Source organism: Dioscorea cayenensis, chromosome 10, assembly GCF_009730915.1.
Source record: "Dioscorea cayenensis subsp. rotundata cultivar TDr96_F1 chromosome 10, TDr96_F1_v2_PseudoChromosome.rev07_lg8_w22 25.fasta, whole genome shotgun sequence".
Lineage (NCBI taxonomy): Eukaryota > Viridiplantae > Streptophyta > Magnoliopsida > Dioscoreales > Dioscoreaceae > Dioscorea > Dioscorea cayenensis.
In genome coordinates, this window is record NC_052480.1 from 785752 (window position 1) to 801599 (window position 15848).

At 33.2% G+C, this 15848-nt stretch overlaps 2 protein-coding genes across 2 annotated transcripts; both read right to left on the reverse strand.

Annotated features, from left to right (window-relative positions):
• Positions 1-6237: 6237 nt before the first annotated feature.
• Positions 6238-8128, reverse strand: LOC120270033 (soluble inorganic pyrophosphatase 1). The gene is made up of 9 exons (XM_039277036.1): positions 8073-8128; positions 7807-7934; positions 7692-7720; positions 7537-7602; positions 7346-7453; positions 6990-7055; positions 6796-6916; positions 6626-6707; positions 6238-6530 (listed from the first exon to the last, which is right to left on the reverse strand). The coding sequence occupies exons 2-9, from the start codon at positions 7928-7930 to the stop codon at positions 6488-6490; spliced, it is 639 nt and encodes a 212-aa protein (XP_039132970.1). The 5' UTR covers positions 7931-7934; positions 8073-8128; the 3' UTR covers positions 6238-6487.
• A 1298-nt stretch (positions 8129-9426) lies between these two features.
• On the reverse strand, positions 9427-12800 carry LOC120269940 (protein WHAT'S THIS FACTOR 1 homolog, chloroplastic). The gene is given in 5 exon segments (XM_039276919.1): positions 9427-9703; positions 9803-10115; positions 11483-11938; positions 11940-12470; positions 12472-12800. Coding segments are annotated over 3 exon segments (1248 nt in total). The 5' UTR covers positions 12751-12800; the 3' UTR covers positions 9427-9703; positions 9803-10115; positions 11483-11500.
• Between the last annotated feature and the right edge of the window lie 3048 nt (positions 12801-15848).

The window sequence follows — 15848 nt, forward strand, 5'->3', positions numbered from 1 at the left end:
GAGACCTCTGATGGTGAAGGTAACGGTACATGCGCAGATGCCATGGCGCCAGGCATAGCCGGCGTTGAGATGGTCTAGTAGGGTTAGGTTGAAACCTCCGAGGACGGCATAGATATCTCGGATACTCGATTTGAAAGATGACGGAATTAGGTTGAATGATGTTGAGGGTAATTGGGTAATTTTGTTAAGTTGAGTTAAGTGGGAACTATGGTTAATTTCATAAACCCTAACGGTGACTAACGGTAACTAACGACAGAAAATATAAGTAAAAAAATAAGTTTTATGGGGGTATGCAAGTAAATAGTATTTTTATGGGGGTATTTAAGCAATTTCATGGTTTTTGCAAGAATACGCAACAATTTTCCATTTTTTTTTTTAAAAAAAACCTCATTTGCCACATTTAACTGATTTTGAAAGATTACATTAGCTTACTGTTTAACTCTACACCTACATTCTATCTAGCTATTGCGCTATCCATGCCGTTGTTTCTTATCATGCAAATATGCATATAATTTGAAAAGCCTCTAACATACATATTTAAAGGTAAAAAAAAACTAATTTTATAAATGATTAAACTCAAATTTTAAAAATACAATTGTTTACAAGAATGCTTCAATTTTTTTTTATAAAAATGAATAAACCACTGTTTTATTCAAAGAAACAAAACAAGTACAGAAAAAACAAACAGCTACTGAAAGTAGGTAAGGAAATCAAACAGACAGACAAGTTAGGCAATTATCACCAGAGGTGATAAAACACCCAAAACTTGTTTACAACCAAACTCGCAAACAGAACAACAACAAACAAAAAATAAAACCACAACTAGGGAAGATGAAGATCATTAGATGGTGCCAAAGGCCTTCACCAGCTAACAAGGGCAAGTGAAACAAGGGGTGAATTATTCGTGAGTCGATGATGCCATGGCGGAGTTGTTCTTAGCTGACCGAGTGCTTAGGAAGCCTAGAGAGCGGTTGTCTTTTTCACGCTGAATCCGAGGATAAATGTTGAAGGAGTTGGGCTCGTGCTACAGAAATTCAGCCAAGAAGCATATGAATAATTTTAGTAGTAATTGATGAAAACATTCTGAAAAAGAGAGTTAAACAAGCAATTATTTCTTTCAAGCCAAATATTCAAGCAAATGACTTTAGAAATTAGACCCTACAAGACTTGCTACTGATCATTTAGGGATAGAATCCAAGAAGTCCAGATTTTCGAAAGAAGATAGTATGTGCATTTAGGGTTTGTTCAAAGAACACCCATATAGTCAGGCATTCAGTTTTCTAGTACTGAGGGTATAACGCACTTTTAAGGCCCCCATCAATTAGAAATTTGTAAAAAGAGTGAACTAAAAAAGTTTTAGAGATCTCCAGCTTCCAATTCTTTAAATCGCTGTGATTATTAGAGAATTCTAGAATAGAAGAGAGAAAATGCAATCTTTCTGAAGGAGTGGATGCTTCATATTTTGATAAATATTAATAATTTTAAAAAATATATATATATTTGAAGTGAGGGCCTATTCCTTCAAATGGGGTTTCTAAGAATCAAAAATAGTGAGGGAGTTAAGAGAACCAAAACAGTCTGGGATTAGAATTTGAAGTGAGGTAAATTTTTTTAGTAGGCACTCAACTTTGTTCTATCTTCAAATTGGTCATCCAACTTAAAATGCATCAAAATGATCACCCAAATTATTTTTCTTTTCATAGGGCAGTCACCCGATACTTTCCAGCAACTAATGTCTTATGTGGCGGATGGAAATCCTGACTCAGCTTTAAATGGCCATGTCAGCAAGCCATGGCATGGACATATCACTCGAATTAACGTCCCACGTCATCATTGACTTTCCTCTTCTTCACTCCATTGAACATATAGTAGAAAGAAGTTCATCTTCTACTCAGAGCTTCATCTTTCCTCTTCTTCACCACCGGAACTAGGTTCTATTGTTGTGAGAAATCAACCATAGTTTGTTCATTTAATTTAGTTGAGTTATTTTAATGCTTTTCTCATGAATGAGTGTGTATTTAGTTGTTTAGTTCTCCCTTTAGAACATATGAGAGACGAAAACAATCATATTTATGCAGACATTTCTTTGTTTCTGTGTGCATTTATTTGCTTGGTTATATACAGATCAGTATCATTCATGAGACAAGATTTTGTCATGAGATTTCAATAACCTATCCTGGAATTCATCCATGCCTGTTCATTTACAAATGTTGACCCAATATGAACTCTTTATCAAGCCAGTAGTACCCCCACCGCAAGGAAATACAACAAAGCTGCTAGTGATTCAACAAACAGAGCACACACTGAAACAAGAAAAATAAGATTACAACAGAACATCTGAAAGTAAATTCCAACTAACTTGAAAGGAATGGCAATAAGAGCATCTACATGTACAACAAGAGGTTCTTAGTCTACAAAGATCGGTAACCTCTACTCCATGGTCAATTGAAGCTGGTCCACTTTTGGGCATTACTAACATTTTCAAGTGGAGATGTATTGAAGTTTTCAATGAAAGCTCCAATTACTGACATTTTCATTCAACATTATCTAATCTGGAAAGAAGCTTCTTGCTATGCAAACTAACCAACTAAAGCTTCACTAAGTTTTTCCCTTGCCCTAATTCTTCGTGTTGCTCCTGACTGAAGGATAAAGAAGAGCTGATTTGGAAACTTCTTACTGACATGGCATCTGTAGGTGATGTGTCCATACCAAGGAGGCTTGTTGACATGGCCATTTAGAGTTGAGTCAGGAATTTCGGCCACCACGTAAGACATTTGTTGCCGGAAAGCATAAGGTGATTGCCCTGTGAAAAGAAAAATTACTTGGGTGACCATTTTGATGCATTTTAAGTTTGGTGACCAATTTGAAAATAGAGCAAAGTTGAGTGTCCCTACTTAAAAATAATCTAGTTTTTGTTTTTTTATTAATAATTTTCAAAATAGCCCCTCCCATTTTAGTCAGGCGTGGAACCATCAAATTACAGTTGGCTGCTCACTCGATATTTTAAAATAATTTTTTAAACAATTCTTTTACTTTCCCGAACTTATTTTTGTTACTCTTTTATTTTGAATTGAAATTTATTGATCTTTTTTCTATTTTAATTCTGCTTAATGAGTCTCTTAAATTATAAACCCTAATCCTAAACTGTGAAAATGAGGGACTGTTAAATAATATTGAATATGTAAGAAAATTGAATTGATTAGAAGATAATTGAATTGTATGTTCATAAGTGCGTGTGATTACAATAAGGTTTGAATCTTAATACATAGATTACAAATGAAAAATTACCCCAACTTTCTGCCCCCAAGTTACTCCCAATTATCTCCATAATTAACCCTATAACAATTTTCAATTAATATCACCATAATTATCGCGTTGCCATAAATGACGCTATGAATTAGATCTCAAATATTTTCTTAACATAATCAACACAATTATTTCCTTAACATTATTAATTATAAAATACATCGTTATATTTTATTAATTATAAAATAAAAAAATATATTTGATTAATTTAATAAATTATTATGTTTTTATGTATTAATTCCATTTTATATGTTTAATATTTATATTAAATATAGTATATACTATCAATCAATTATTGTTGAAGGATGAGACGTTTTTAAATTTAGTTATAAAAGAAAATATTTTTAAATTTTTTATAATTTTTAAATTAAGATATACAATTAATTTAAATATTTCTAAAATAACTTTTAAAATATTAAACAAATAATAATAAAAATGGATATTTTTCATGCCTCACGCCAATCGCATGACTCGTGATGAGTATTTAAAATCATGGATTTTGGAATATGCTTTAAATTGGTTGTATTCCAAAATCCACTCAAAGGTAAACCCATTGTATATCAACTTATAAACTCCACTAAACAAACAAACAATAGTTAAGTGTTTATTTGATTTTGTTCTTGCTTTTATGTTTTTAGAACAATTTTATGAAATTGTTTTTTAGAATGAGTTTTGGAATTTAAAAAAAAAAAAATAAAATAAAAACTTGTATAAGTGAAAGTATTTTTAAAAAAAAAAAAAGCTCATTCAGCAAAAGTGTTGAAACGGTTTAATATGGATAAATCGTATCAGTTGACAATCCCAATGATTGTAAGGTCACTAGATGTAAATAAAGATTTTTTTTGGTCTCGAAAAAGCGATGAGGAACTAATTGGTCTTGAAATACCATCTTAGTGCAATCAATGCACTATTGTATCTTGCATGTCATACATGACCCCGATATATAATTTATTATTACTTCATTAGCAAGATATATCATTTCTCCTACATGAACTCACTAGAATGGAATAAATCATATACTCACTACCTTCTTGGTACAATGGATATATGCTTATTTTTTTCCCAAATATACATAAGTAAGATTTAATTAATTATGAAGATGCAGGGTATTTATCTAATCTTTATAATGGTTGGTCACAAACAAGCTACAACCATTTTATTGCAATCTACAAAAACAAACCATAACAGCCACATCATCCAACCATGCAGGCCGAATTTTAGTAGTATATAAGGCAAGTAAAAAATATGCTTGGTTAAGATCTATGATTCAACACATTCTAGTGGTTTCCAAAAAAATGATTTCAATAATCTTATGTGAAGATAATATTGCATGTATCACCCAACTGAAAAATGGATATATCAAAAGAATAAAACATATTTTACCAACATTCTTTTTCACTCATAATTTTTAGAAGAATGATGATATTAACATTCAACAAGTTCATTCAAATGATAATTTGGTAGATTTGTTTGTGAGAGCAATTCCCACTTCTATAATTGAAAAGCTAGTCTATAATATTAGAGTTTGTTGACTCACAAAGATTTCAACTGATATTATTATGAGTGAGAGTTAATATGTGTTGCATTGTTTCTAATGAGACAACAATTACAACATATACTAAAGATCTTTACTAGATTTTTATCCTTAGGATTTTAACAAGTCATTTGGCATCCAAAGGGGACTATTTATACTCCGAAATTATATATATGGAGAGGGTTTCACAGGAGGTTTTAAATTTTTTTTAAGAATTCCTCTATTACGATTAATTCCATTTATTTGTTTATATTATATTCCATTTCAAAACAATTATAATTTAGAGGGTTTTATGGAAGGTTTTAAATATATTTTTAAGAATTCCCCTATTATATTTAATTCTATTTATTTGTGTGTATTAAATGTTTCATTTCAAAATAATTATAATTATTAAAAATATTTTTATTTTTTAGGAAAAAATAAACTAAAAATTTGTCTATTGTTTAGAGTAGAGTTACTAGTCATTTAGATAAATGCTACGTTAATAAAAATATTTATAAATTATTTTTATTTATTATATGATATGTAATAAAATATCATTAACATTTGTTAGTTACAAAATAGTTTGCAAATAAAATTTATGAAATGATTAATAACATTTAATTATCTTCCCCATAGTTTTCACAAAAAAATTAATTAATTGAAAATCAATTATAGCACTAAAAAATATTTTGAGTATGCTAATAGTTTGCAAAAGGAAACCGGTTTTAGTTTCCTTTTATGTGCCAATATGATATGTTGTATTTTTTTAATATTGATCAAGAGATGTTATAATTGGAAGATAATTAAATTTAATAAGTAAAAAAAACTGATATTCTTTTAAATGTGGAAATCTTTACAATTTCTATATATGTTATTTAAGAAAAACATATGTTCTAATTTAATTATTGTTAATAGAAAACATTGAATGCCATTAATTATGTAAAGCCCATTAAAATAGTTTATCATTATAAATTTAGTAAGCCGTTTAAGTTCTCTTTTATGTGCAAAATAAAATAAAATAAAATAAAAAACAGTTTGTTATTTTTTTTATTGTTACAATAAAAAAGATTTAATGGGGCGAATTTTGTTAAGGGTATTAAATTACTCTATCATTAAAATTTTAACAGGATTATCCAAACAAAAATGTTCTTAGGAATGTGGAAATCTTTCAAGAATTCAATTTCCATAGATGTTATTTAAGATAAATGTATGTTGTAATATAAACCGTTTAATATAAAACATTTGATGCCATTAATTTTGCAAAGTCCAATAAAATAGCTTACCATTAAAAATTTAGTATGCCCATTCAAGTCCTCTTTTATGTGCAAATATGCTAAGTTTTATTTTTAAATCCCCATCAAGAGATGTCATTTCACACATAAACATACACATGAAGTGAATAAAGAAGTTAGCTATTTCTCTTGTTTCTCCACTTTGGATATTATGTTGTCTCTTATAATTTTATAACAATTCCCCATATATTAATTTTCATGCAATCATAACAGTGATTAAGCAAACAGAAACACTTCCAAAAGGATCATCCAATAATATATAAAGCACACTCTAAATAAACATAACATCCAACCAAACAAGCAGCTTGTAGATGAAAATCTCCTTTCTTATTTAGTTTCTCTAGCCATGCCTACTGTAAGGCCAGCCAGTGTCCTACTGCCTCAGGCTCTGCAAAATATATTGAGCATAGAGATCCCTGAAACACAAGAAAGGCATTATCTTTTTAAGCTACAATTAAGCTAATCAGGATTTGTTTGAACTTTAGAAATGTTCAATGAAGTCAAAACTCACATTGAGTATTGAATGGCATCAACAGCAGTAGATGAAGGCAAGAACTCATCGACGGCAACAGTTTTGTTCTCATTCTTCTTGTCTTAATAGCAAGTCAAGGATTTCATGATATTTATAGCCCAGAAAAAAGAACATATTCTTACAATTTAAAATCTATTGAGAAAGGATACAATCTTCAAAGAAGCGACGGATTTCAGCAAGACGATGAGGAGATAGTTCTTTGATATCAGTGTAGTGGCGATACTCAGGATCATCAGCGCAAACAGCAATTATCTTATCATCTTTCTCCCCCTAGTCACAACAACAAATACATCATCTATTGATCAATTAACAACCTCAATTAATATGAGGTAACATGCAATACCTGATCAATCATTGGCATAAGACCAATAGCTCTTGCTCGAAGAAAGCATCCGGGGAGAACTGGTTCCTATTGATTTTTATGACAAAAAGAATTAGAGTTCTTCTGCATTCTAGCTTAACATATGAGTAGAATGTTGCCATAAAAACAATATTGAATATAGATAAGATGATCGGTCCCGTAACATGATTTTTGGTTACAATTCGTATTGTTTAAACTCTTGCTTGATGTGGAGATTCTAACCATCATTTACTAATGTAAGAAGAGCACAAGAACATATAAATTATACTTTGCCAGTATTGCAAACATCCATCAAACATTATATAATAACACAAATTGGTGGCAAGTACTAAACTCACCTGCATAAGGACCAAAACATCCATTGGATCATTATCTTCGCAAAGAGTGCGCGGAATGAAACCATAATTATGAGGATACACAACCGAAGAATACAACACACGATCAACCTAAAACAAGTCATAACATCTCAGCATCAAATGATTGAATTTGAAAATGTTTGTGAGATGAATGACAAAGAATTTATACACACCTTGATCAGTCCGGTTTTCTTATCAAGCTCATACTTAACTTTACTTCCTTTTGTGATCTCCACAACCTAAATCAAGCAAGCAACTTTCTTCAAAAACTCAATTAAACAAAAGCAATCAAACTACTCACAACATGTTAATATGAGATAACACTCACAACATTGAAAACAGAAGGAGCTCCAGGTCCTGTACACAATGTCATGCAATCAATCAACTAGTTTAACACATTTTATACACAAATCAGTGAGATAAAAACACAAATAGATCAATACCTATTTCAAGATCATGCCAAGGATGAGCAGCAACTGATCTCCTTGATAATGATGAGAGAATCCTCTCATTCAGCCTTGGAACAGGACGGTTCTGATAAGTTGGATTCTCATTGTTTTCACTCATGGTTCTGAAACAACAAAGACAGAATAATCTTTTGATCTAGAACCCAAAGAACATAGAGACCAATCCATGAAGAAATCAAATCAAAATGAAGAAAATTACAGAAATTAAAAACTAAAAAGGAAGCTAAAAATTGAAAATTTACCTGATGACACTGATGGCGGCTATACAAGCAATGAATGGGAATTGGGAAGTTCGCTTCTGGCGATCCCCTTTTATAGATTTTAAAAGGGTTTTTGGACAACCTTTTGCCTTTTGGTTTGACTTTTGGCACGTGACACTGTCCATTGTGTGGTGTTGTGTGGGCCCGGGAATATGATGTTGAACTGTGATGTGAATGACGGATTAGAGTCATTAAATTGTGGGAATAATTGTACTTGATTCGCTCTTTGATAGAAAAAAAAAACAAAACAAACAAAACAAAAACATTTTCGTTCTATTAAAGTGAAGAGTTTGTTGTTTTTTTTTAATTATAAATATTTTTAAAAACAATCTGTTTTTTTTTCCTTCCGCCGCATCATGTTTGATCCACTTGTTTCGCCAGATTTTTATTTTTATTACTGTATTTTTAATGATAATTAATAGAGAGAATTGGGTTATAAACCCCTCAAAAATTCTATAATTGCATATTTACCCTCCGAAAAAACATAATTATATATATACCCCTGAAAAATATAGGAATTGAAGATATGCCTTTATTGTCTTGGTAAAAAATTCACATAATCGAAATTTATTTTATTTAAAGTTATTTTAAATAATTTATTAAAATGTCTTTAAAAAAATAATGAGAAAATAAAGACTGGGTGCAATTTGGAAAAACTAGAAATGACTCTCTCTCTCTCTCTCTTTCGTGAACTTATATAATGATGAAAGTAAACTTTATTTTTCAAAAAAAAATAATAATAATAACTTATACACATTCTATTTTATTAGAAGAATGGATGAAGATCCATCCAAGTGTAAACTTTATACTGCAAGGGGGAACTTTCGGCGGCTTCAACCAGCCGTGGTATCTCAACTTTTTCTTAAATAAAAGAAAGCCTAAATAAACACAATAATTCAATAAATAAAACATTTATTGGGATTTTAACTCCCTGACCAAACAAAAGACCTCAAATATAACATGTCATGTATGACACCATTCAAATACAGACCTCAAATATTGTGCCATGAACTTGAAATTTGAAAGTACATCCCTTATGTCTATATCTGTTTTTTGATGTTTCAATGGTCAAACAGCACACACATCATTGAACATATCTCAGAACAACTCCATGATATAAAGAAATTTTCAATGTAGGAATTATGTTAGTGCATGCGCTTAACATGAATAATTTTGATCCATAAAAAAAAAAAAATTTGAACTCCTAATTTTTTTTTAAAAAAAAAGAATGTAAGACACAGGTTAACCTAAAACAATTCATAACATTTCACCCTCAAATGATTGAATTTGAAAATGTTTCTGGGATGAATAACAAAGGATTGTTTACACAATTCAATTAAACGAAAGCAATCAAACTATTATAACATGTTTATCCGAGCGAAAACTCACAATATTCCAAACAGAAGGAGCTCCAAGCCCTGGCCACATTGTCATGCAGTCAATTAATTAACTAGTTTAACTCGGTTTATATACAAATCAATGAGATTAAACACAAATAGAATACCGATTTCAAGATCATGCTGGGGATGAGCAGCTACTGATCTACTTGATAAGAATGAGAGAATCCACTCATTCAGCCTTGGAACAGGATGGTTCTCAGAAGTAGCATGGTTCTGAAACAACAAAGAGAGAAAAATCTGTTGATCTAGATTTCAAATCCAAGAATTATGGAATTAAATAACTAAAACAGAACATAAAAATTGAATTTTTACCTGACAAGGGTCGTGGCCAGATTCAATGAATGGGAAGTGAGTTCCTTTCAACGCTTTTATAGAGTTTTGAGGGTTTTGAACCTTTTGGTTAGACTTTTTTGGCGGTTGACACTGTCCATGTTATGGTGTGTGGGCTTGGAAATCTGATGTTGAACTGTGATGTGAATGGTGGATTTGGGTCATTAAATCATCGGAATGATTTTTTTCTTTGCACCACATAGTCAATAAACCTCAACCATGCCTTGGAATAGAGTTGACCTTGACAAGAGTTTGTTCAATGGTTCCATGTCCAATCAATATGGCAGCATTTTATCTGCAAAAAGTTGAACCTGATAAGTTCTAATTGTATAATGCCTAAAATATACATTACAGGAACGGAGAAAATATATGGTTAAGTTGGGCCTCTAGAAAAAGTCTAAGCAGGCTAGGCATTCTGTCATATGCTTCACATTTTCATGACTCCTACCAGTTTATCCTCTCAAGGATTTCACATTTTTCACAACAAATGCAACACAACAATTAAGATAAAGAGCCTATGCTAGTAAAAGCAAAGAAAAAACAAGTCTCTAGACATAGTGATTCTACACATGCCTCAGTGTGTTCAACAAACACATCAGCCCAACCAATTTAGAATTGAAAAAGGAAAACCATATTTTCTTATTTCTTGATTATTTTTGGAAAAAGATGGCTTTGACAAGAAAGGAGCCGTTCTTGACCTTTTACAGCGGACATTCCTCTCCTACACTAGTGGTGCATTTCAGACTGTAGAATAAATAGACGGTTCTGATGATAGAATAAAATTCCTGTCAATTGGAAAATAATGTATACCTGTCCATAATAAAGAAAACTCCTTTGCATTAAAAATAGTACCAAACATAAGACAAGTATTGAAAATTGAAAGATGACAATATAGATAACCATGCCTATTTAAAGGTTAACTCGGCCATAAACTGTGAACATATTATATATAGAAATATATCAGCATAGGTGCAAGTTCAACAGCCTTATAAATATAATACATGCACTACTCAATTTCATTATTAATGAAACAGCTAGTAATGATACAACAAGTGAGGAGGGTAGGAAGGTACTGCAAGGATCACCTGCACTATTAATTCTTGATCAAAATGAGCTGACTTGACATAAAAAAGAAACTCTCAAAGAACTCAAAGATGATGCTTTCTTTCATGGATGCCTCAATCTCAGAAAAACTTTAAAGAGATTTCACAGGATAGATGATCAATCTTCCTTTTTTGAAAACAAGAGACCATTAGCAAAGACTTACCCACGCACATTGCTAGGCTTGTATAATCATTATACAATTTTTGCCCTAACATTATTATTTTCAGATTTGATGCCATCAAAATGCATCCTCCATGGCATCAAATGGACAATTCTAGGCTGAATGGAAGAATAAATCCTAAACTCAATGTTCTTACGTAAGAACTACAAGTCAGGTTCCCCTTCAATGCCAGCATTCATGAAAGATCCATGTTCTCCCAAATACTAAGTGTCAAACTACTAAGATTCAAGCTTGTTCACCTATTACTCTAACGAAAAAAAAAATACATCAATTAATGCAAAAGATATATCAACTTTCACAAACATCAATCAAAATAGCAAAGTAAAACCATTAAAAATGAAACCAAAGATAATTTCAAACTGCATTCTAATCCATACCTCTGGTTATGAATCTTCTCATGGATTTTCATCAAAGAGAACCTTATAGAACCTCTTCCTCTCCTCCCTCTTCTCCACACTATCCACTTCCTCCTCTTTCTCTTCCACCTTCTTCTCTTTCACTAAAATCTCCCCTTTTTTCCTCTTCTTCTCCAAATTCACCAAACACCGTCTTCTATTATACTCATGCAACCCCTCCTGCATCAATTCCCCAAATTTATCCTTCACCACTACCAACGGATCCTTCTCCACAAGCTCCGATCCCTTATACCCTTCTCTAAGTACCAAAGTATATATCTTGTATCGATTTGACACATAGAACAAGCATGGATGCCGAAGCAGCATCCCTCTCAAATCCTCCGGCAATCCAAATTCCCTTTTGAAATGCTCCAACTTCACAATAGACAGCTTCTTCCACAATGTCAAAGAAAGCAACTCATGAACCACTCCAACCAACCCTCTTCTCCTCCGACTCCATCTCCAACCGATGATCACCGGCGTACGGCGACACATACGGCGTCCGATCATTGAACTCCCGAAACTTCTCTCTAGTCTTGATCCAACTCAGAGGCAACGCGCACTCGAACCTCGTCTCCGTCCCACGCTCCATCGCCACAGCCTCCACGGCGGAGACGGCGAGCTCCGGCTGCCACCGGAGAAGCTGGATCTCCATCGAGTTCCGCCGCCCAATCGGGTTTCGGATCCGAAAAGTATTCGGATGTTTCGGGAGGATCCGAAGAAGGTAATCATCCGGAAACCCGAAGCTCCGCTTCAACTCGTTGAGTTTAACGACGTTGAGACGGTGATCACGTGAGAGCATAAGAAGCTTAGCGAGACGGCGAACCATAACGGGTTCTTGGGCTTCCATAACGGATCCTTCTTCTTCGATTAAAGCAAACATCCGTTTAGAGAATCCGAAAAGGAGCTCGGTGGAGGGCGACTCTGTAAATACAGTGAAACAGCAAGGGTACTTGTTGAGCCAGTTGATGGGCGCGGCCTTGAAGATCGAGGGTCTTGAATCGCTTCTGGAGAGATCGGACGGTGGAGACACGGCCGGGGGAGCGGAGGAGGATTTGCTTGATCTGGTTGTTGACGATCCAGCGGCGGTTGCGGGAGAGGGCAGACTCGAGGAATGGGTCTTTGGTCATTGACCACGTGGTGAAGCGGTGGTGGTGGTGGTGGGTGGCGGTGGCGAGGACGTTGCCGGCGAGTCTCGCCGCCATGGATGGTGCTTCTTCTTTGTCTTCTTCGCAATCAAATAGGTTCATCTGGTGAAATGGTCTGTGGTTTAATCTTGGCCGTTGGTTATTTTTATTAATATTTTGTGGATATAGAATTATTGTAGGTTTATTTATTTGTTTATTTTTAAGTATATTTGCTAAATTTCATTTCTTTGGGATCAAAAAAAAAAAGTTATTTATTTCAAATAAACTTGGTGGACATCTTCATAAAAAATAAAATAAATATGGAATGCGTGTATGTGTAAAATAAACTTGGTGGACATCTTCATAAAAAAGTGGGATGTACAGTAAAAACAAAATTAAAACTAATGAACTCATTAATCTAAGATTAGCTCTCACTATAGCTAAATGTTAGTATTACTGTAGCTCTCTGTGGACGTCTATGCACGTTCACAGAGAACCTTTTCTCATATATATATATATATATATATAAGCCTTTGTTAATTGTAGTTTTTTTATATTCTCTTTTGTATACAATGATTAATTTATCCTTATTAAAGGTTTAATTTAAAAAGCTTTTTAAAGATGGATAAATGAGAATAAGAGTATACACAAGAAACAGAAGAAGCACAATAAGTTCATTATGAGAGGGAAAACAAATAGGAATAATGACACAAACAATGACAAAAGAAAAACATACAAACTGACCCTCATGGGAGGAGATGAGGTAGAGTATTCTCTGTGAGGCTTCAAAAACAACATCACTCTAATAGTTGGGGCTTCAAGTGGATGCTTACTCTTCAGGATTACTTGTATCTCCCTTTTGAGATCTTAAAAACTCCGAGCCCTTTTGAGATCTTAAAAACTCCGACCCAAGTTTTACTATGTTAACCATATCTACCAGGTCGATCTTTTTTTTATCAGAATATGGTTATCATTGTTGACATGGAGTATGAAAGCTTGATCATTTCTTACAATCCACATGTTTCAGATTAAAGCTCTAGCTAAGATGCCCCACAAGTCTTTTGCAATCCTCGGAGACTATTTCTTCCAGATTCCCAAAGATCCTCCATAGCAATATGTGAACAAGGTAAATGAAATGAGTAGCTAGAAAAACCCAAATTAGTGAGGTAAATTAGTACCTAAGGAACGAGTGGTCCATAGTTTTAATTGCAATGTGACAAAGAGAGCAAGTGGTAGTTGGAAGTTTGTTACATCTCTTGACCGCTAGATTTGCAAGTGTAGAATCTTATTATCACAAGCCAGTTTACAGAAACAAGTTGACTTCCCAGGGGTAGGCACATTCCAAATGCAAGGAGTCACCCTACACCTTTGCCCACCATTAATAAGGAATTTATTGAAAGATTCAATTGAAAAAAACCTAGAAGCTCAGGCTCCACAATTTGTAATCGTTGCCAGTTACTGAACAATCAAAGATGTTTGGCACCCTCTCGAGTAGGAAAGATGCGATAGTAGGATGATTTGTCATCATAAAAGGGAAAACATCCTTGGTGGTGTCCATTTGGAAATGTGAGGCCCTAAAGGTATCACGCCAAAGAGACAATAGAGCAAGCTCATTCACCCATCGTTCCCACCAAAATAAGGTGGTTTCGCCATTTTAACTATTGAGGTTATGCAGAAATCTAAATGGGGAAAAGACAACAAAGAATTTCTTTCTAGAAGTATTATATCTAAAAGGGATGGTTGTTGTAAAGGTTCCAAGTGTGCCCATTTCAAAAGTAGTTGAATTATGTTACTTTGGAGTACAAAATTATGCCTCACACATCCTCCTTGAAGTGACACATCTTATACAAAAGTTTTTCTCATAATTTTCACTCTCAGTTGCTTATTAAGAACTCACACTTGAAAATAAGTTAATTAATCACCATGTCTTCACTATAACAACAACGGCTCCATTGTATCCATGGAGAAGTCCAATTGAAGTTGCATACAACTTTAGTTTCTTAAGGGGAATAGGCTTAATCAACATGTCTATTAGATACTAACTAACAAGAATCTTCTCAAGTATCAACACTTCATCCTTCAAGGTCGTTTTGATATGATGGTATCTTATTTGAATGTGCTTTGTTTTAGCATGATAAGCAGGAATTTCTTCATTAGGACTGTGTATATATAGTACTTTAAATTTTGTTATAGTATAAAATCCTTTTTCCTTGTTTCCAACCAAGTTCTTCTAGGAAAGACTGTAGCCACACCATCTCTTTATTAGCTTTAGTATTTGCTACATACTTTGCCTATGTTGTTAAAAAGTTACTATTGTTTGCAGTTTAGAGACCTGGCTAATGAATGTTCCTCTTAAAGTATAAATATACCAGGTAGCTAGTACTATTTTTGCACTCTGTCTCCTAGAATATTTGCATCCATAAAACCCTGTAATTCAAAAACCGACCTTTTGAAGTGCAAAGTATACTCTATTTGCACCTCTCAGATATCTAAATAATCATTTCACAACTTCATAATGTTACTTCCTTAGATTGTTCATAGATCTGCTCACAGCTCTTACTACATGTGCAATGTTATGTTTGCAATAAACCATGACATGTATAGGCTTCTTTTCTGCTCAGTAATGGGTGAGAATTCCTTAGGTATGTTAAATTGTTGTGGCCATGACATATATAGGCTTCTTTTCTGCTCAGTAATGGGTGAGACTTCCTTAAGTATTTTAAATTGTTGTGACCATGACATGTATAGGCTTCTTTTTCGCTCAATAATGGGTGAGAATTCCTTAGGTATTTTAAATTGTTGTGATAGAGGAGTACTTACCATCTTTGCATTCTCTATGTGAAATTTGTTCAAGACCTTCTTTATATATTTGTCATGTGATAGTGTTAAGATACCATTCTTTCTTTCAATTTCTTACCAAGGATTTGTTTAGCAACATCTAGGTTTTTCATAGCAAACTCCTTTGGTAGCTCAGTCTTTATCTTGTTAATCTCTTGTTTTTTTTAACTATTATCAATATATCATCAACATAAAACAGTAATATATTTAGAGTCACCCATAAATTTAATGTAGCTATAGTGATTTGCTTGACATCTGTCAAATCCACTATTGCTCATGAAATTATCAAACTTCTTATACCACTACTTTGGGAGCCTGTTTAAGACCATACAGCTTTTTCCTAAAGTTTACAAACCATTGTCTCATTTCCTTGTATTTCAAAT

Excerpts from the sequence above, each read along its gene's own strand:
- LOC120270033 (XM_039277036.1), bottom strand. The coding sequence starts at position 7,930 with ATGAGTGAAAACAATGAGAATCCAACTTATCAGAACCGTCCTGTTCCA. Across the intron at positions 7,603-7,691 it reads CTCCTTCTGTTTTCAATGTT|GTTGTGGAGATCACAAAAGG; the intron begins GTGAGTGTTATC and ends TGCTTGATTTAG. Across the intron at positions 7,056-7,345 it reads ATGTTTTGGTCCTTATGCAG|GAACCAGTTCTCCCCGGATG; the intron begins GTGAGTTTAGTA and ends AAAAATCAATAG.